Raw genomic sequence first — 5,000 nt, forward strand, 5'->3', positions numbered from 1 at the left:
AGAGAGAGAGAGAGAGAGAGAGAGAGAGAGAGAGAGAGAGAGAGAGAGAGAGAGAGAGAGAGAACTAGAAACAGAGACAGAGACCGAAACAGAAACAGAAACAGAGACAGACAGACAGGCATACAAACAAAAAAAACAAAGACAAACACTCAGACAAAGACAGACAGAGACAGACAAAGAAAGAGAAACCGTTTCATTCACGTTCTCGCACCTGTGGGTTGTTTCTACATCAACAAATATTGTTTTTGCCCATTTGTCGTCCGCGTGAATAGTGCAGGTGTTAGACGGATAACGCAGACAGGAAGACTGTGGGCGTGATAGAACGGGCGTGAGACTGAGGGCGTGAAAAACGGGCGTGAAGCTATAACTGACACGAGCCATAAATATCACAAGCACCATCTCAACCAATCTCTGATCAAGAACATCATCGCGAACACATCCTTGAAAGGAGGAAAGAAAAAGCAAAAACGAAAATACAAATAATCTTTCACTTCCACATTATCAAGACATCCCCTAGAGAGAGAGAGAGAGAGAGAGAGAGAGAGAGAGAGAGAGAGAGAGAGAGAGAGAGAGAGAGAGAGAGAGAGAGAGAGAGAGAGAGAGAGAGAGAGCGAGAGAGCGAAAGAATAAGAAAGAGAAACAACAACAACAAAAAAGAGGGAGAGAGAGAGAGCGTGAACACAAACAAAACGAAGATGGAAGATCAAAAGCAGACAAGGGGGAACGCGTCCCAACCAAGACAAGTAACAGGTTTAAATTTTGAAACAAAAACTCAGAGACGGAGGAGTGTTTTCTCTCTCTCGACACTTTCATCAGCTGTGACTCTCGCGCCCCCATATTTCGCGGGCTTCATTGACTCCCAAATTCCGCGTGTGCAAAATTCTGTGATTATGGTTCGAGGGGGTTGCCCGTCGCCCCGTGCTAATTGTGTGCTGTGTTGAGGCTCCGGTATGCTATGCTGTTCTGTTGTTTGGTTGGGTGTTGTGTGTGCGTTTGTGTGTGTGTGTGTGTATGTTTGTGTGTGTGTGTGTTTGTGTGTGTGTGTGTGTGTGTGTGTGTGTGTGTGTGTGTGTGTGTGTGTGTGTGTGTGTGTGTGTGTGTGTGTGTGTGTGTGTGTGTGTGTGTGTGTTGTGTGTGTGTGTGTGTGTGTGTGTGTGTGTGTGTGTGTGTGTGTGTGCTTGTGTGACGTCCATCTACGTGCTTTTGTCAAGATAACACCTCTTAAGAAACGTAATATATGACTTAGTCAGTTGGGCCTCCTGAAACTATTTTATTCTGATCTAAACTAACTTTTCATAACTCTTTTTTATAACTTTTCATAATTCTCTTAACCACAATTAAAATCCGGACTTCGTAACCTACCTCGACCTCTCTCTCCGTGACAACTTCGAAATGCGAGAAAAACATTCCTTTTTATTGTTTCATTTCCCCGAAGAAGTTGGTCCTTTCTCCTTATTTCTTCAGATTTTTTTTCTTATTCTTTTTCCTCTCTCCCCCCCTTCGTTGTTTGTTCTCGTTTTCCCTTCGCCCCCATTCTTTTATCTTTACGTTTTGGTTTCTGCTTTTATCTCTTCCTCTCTCTTATCTCCTGACAACCATTTTTTTTTCAGTCTCTCTTTCCTTTTACAATCGTTTTTTTATTCTATTTTATTTTTTAATATCTCCGTAAAATAATTTTCTTTTTTCTTCTTCCTCTTCTTCCCCATAATCACAACCGCTATTCACTTCCTTATAAATTTTTCGTTCTCATGACCAACCCTCTTTATAATACGGCTTCTCATTACCCTGTTCCCAGTCACCTCTCCTCGTGGCACCGACTTCCTCATCTCTCCTCGTAACCTGGCCTCCTCCCCCTTCGCCCTCACCCCCCCTCATCTCTGAACCCGTCCCCTCACTTCCCTCATACCCTGCCCCACCCCTCATATTCCCCTCATACCCTGCCCCACCCCTCATATTCCCCTCATACCCTGCCCCACCCCTCATATTGCCCTCATAACCCTGCCCCACCCCTCATATTCCCCTCATACCCTGCCCCACCCCTCATATTCCCCTCATACCCTACTCCCAACACCCGGCGGCCGAAGAGCCTAGCAACCTCGCCGCCCTTTTTAGAGTTGCGGGCGCACGTGCGTGCGTGCGTGCGGGCGGGCGCGTGGGCGTGGATGATAAATTACCGGCGTAGCGAGGGGCGTGTCCGTAGCCGCGGGGTATTTTTGGTCCGACTCCGTCTGAGGGGAGGCGGGGGGAGTGGGGAGGGAGGAGGGGGAAGGGGAAAAAGGTGGTAGGGACGAGGGGAGATGAGGTAGGGTGAGGGTAGGGGAGGCAGGATGAGGGGAGGGGAGGCAGGGTGAGGGGAGAAAAGGTAGGGTGAGGGGAGGGGAGGCAGGGTGAGGGGAGAAAAGGTAGGGTGAGGGGAGATGAGGTAGGGTGAGAGGAGATAAGGTACGGTGAGGGGAAGTGAGGTGAAGGGAGGGAATGATGGCAGGGAGAGGGGGAAATGGCAAGAGGGAGGGGAGATGTGGTAGTAAAGAGGGGAGGATTGGTAAGGGAGGGGGGAAGTCGGAGGGGAAGGAGTGTCAAGGGGAGTATGGAGTTTGGGAGCGAGGGGGGGAGGGGGGGAGAGGGGAGAATCCCGAGGGCGTACGGGAAGGGAGGTAGGGAGAGGAGAGGAGAAAGTACATGAAATCAGGGAGTGAGTTGAGAGGGGAAAAACGAGAGGTGTAAGGAGAGGATTGGCGAGGGGAAGATATATGGACGTGAAGAGTGAAGGGGGAATAAGGAATACAAGGAAGGGATAGAGAGAAGGTGCGGGACGAATAAGAAGAGAGGCAGGGGAGCTTAGACTTAAGGCAAGGGAGAGAGAGGGGAAGTGATGGGGAAAGGAAAGAAGAGAAAGGGAAGTGCAAAGTCAAAGGAAAGGAAGGAGAAAGGAGATGAAGGGACAAGAAGAGGAAAGGAAAGGAGAGAAAGAGAGGTAAAGACTAAAGGAAGGGTGAAAGTGAGGGGAAAGAAAGAGGAGAGGAGGGAGAACGTAAAGTAAAGGGCAGGGAAAAGGAAGGAAGAGGTAAGAAAAGCAGACGAGAGAAAGGGAATTACACAGCAAAGGAAAAGAACGCGAGAAAGGGAGGGGAGGAAAGGAAATACAAAATAAACGGAAGGTAAAGAGAGGGGACAGGTGAGGGGAGAAGCGTAGGAGTTATGGGCATAAAGTGTAGGGTGGAAGAGGATGGCGAAATTGCATAAGAAAATATTATGGATTTTTTTAAAAGGCTGGAGAGGGGAAAGTTATAGCTTAAAAGAGTAAGTAAGACGAGATTTATCTGAGGGTAGGGGTAAGGAGAACCTGTTAGCTTATACTACGAAATGAATTAAGCGTTCAAGACGAAATATATTTGCATAAGCATGATAGGTGTGGCAGCAGTAAGAGGGGAGGGGAGGGGAAGAGGGAAAAAGAAGGGGGCAGGAAAGAGGCAGAAAGATAACGACAGGAGACCTGGTGGAAAAAAGTCACATAAACTCATGTTACGTACATGTGCGGGCACGCTCACATACGTACACGGAGGGAGGGGGAGAGAGAGAGAGAGAGAGAGAGAGAGAGAGAGAGAGAGAGAGAGAGAGGAGAGAGAGAGAGAGAGAGAGAGAGAGAGAGAGAGAGAGAGAGAGAGAGAGAGAGAGAGAGAAAGAGAGAGAGAGAAAAGAAGAAGAAGAAGAGAGAGAGAGTAAAGAAGAAAAAGAAGAAAAAGGAGAAAAGAGAGAGAGAGAGACCCATTCATCCACTAACCTGATCCACCTTCCAGCAACCTACAAACAACAACATCAGCGGCACATAAAACACCATAGAACATCCTACCTTCCACAGAGCCAACAAAAAAACATGTAAAGCAATTTAACGACGAAGTTAATTCCTTTGCTGAAATACGTTGCCAGGTGAGGAGGATGCAGGGACTCAAGCAATCGGTTAAAAGGGTAATTAATTCTTGGTTTCTTTTGGTTTCTTTTGGTTTCTTCCTCACAAGAGGCGACGGGGAATCAGTTCCGACCTAATCCTTTGATGCCGAGAAAGTTTGTCCAGGTGGAAGGGGCGTTTAAAGAGCCTTCAGAGTTTATGTGTGTAATGGCGGGTGGGTTTGTGTGGGTGTATGTGAGAGAGAGATAGAAAGAAAGAGAGAGAGAAAGAGAGAAAGATATATTATATATATATATATATATATATATATATATATATATATATATATATATATATATATATATTATATATATATATAAGAGAGAGAGAGAGAGAGAGAGAGAGAGAGAGAGAGAGAGAGAGAGAGAGAGAGAGAGAGAGAGAGAGAGATAGATAGATAGATAGAGAGAGAGAAGAGAGAGGTGACAGTGCGACAAGCGGAAGAGAATGCTTCCGGTAGTGGAAGCTGCAGGAAGAAGAAGATTAATAATAATAATAAAATAATAATAATAATGATGATGATGATGATGATAATAATGATAGTAATAATAATAATAATGATAATAATATAATTATTATAATAATAATAATAATAATAATAATAATAATAATAATGATAATAATAATAATAATAATAATAAGAAGAAGAAGAGGAAGAAGAAGAGGGAGAAGAAAGAAGAAAAAGACAATGAGGAAGAAGAAAAAAAGGACGAAAAGGAAGAAAAGAAAAAGAAGAAGAAATGAAAAAAGAAGAGGGAGAAGAAAAAAAAAAGACGAAGAACAATAGATAAAAAAAAAGAAAAAGAAGAAAGAAGAAAAAGACGAAGAAGAATAAAAAGAAAAAGACGAAAAAGAAGAAAAAGACGAAGAGTAAGAAAACGAAAGAGAAGGAGAACGAAGAGAAGGCAAGAGCAACCCGAGAGAGACGACTGCGGGCGTGAGGGCGCGGGCGAGGCGGCCCAGCGAGCACAAAACATGATCCCGACGTCTTATTCATTGGCCTCCGCGCCGCCCACGACACGACTGCGCGGGCGGCACGGAGGGCGACGAGGGC

At 45.3% G+C, this 5,000-nt stretch overlaps 1 protein-coding gene across 1 annotated transcript in view; it reads right to left on the reverse strand.

Annotated features, from left to right (window-relative positions):
- The window catches only part of LOC119577928 (vegetative cell wall protein gp1-like), a 14,469-nt gene that overhangs the window by 1,148 nt on the left and 8,321 nt on the right, over positions 1-5,000 (reverse strand). Inside the window, exons 2-3 of the mRNA XM_037925614.1 lie at positions 4,963-5,000; positions 202-440 (exon numbers count right to left, since the gene is read on the reverse strand). The exon at positions 4,963-5,000 is cut by the window's right edge and continues 1,083 nt beyond it. Coding sequence (XP_037781542.1) covers positions 202-440; positions 4,963-5,000 — 277 coding nt within the window. The remainder of the gene's footprint in view (positions 1-201; positions 441-4,962) is intronic.

Source organism: Penaeus monodon, chromosome 2 (genome assembly GCF_015228065.2).
Source record: "Penaeus monodon isolate SGIC_2016 chromosome 2, NSTDA_Pmon_1, whole genome shotgun sequence".
Classification (NCBI taxonomy): domain Eukaryota; kingdom Metazoa; phylum Arthropoda; class Malacostraca; order Decapoda; family Penaeidae; genus Penaeus; species Penaeus monodon.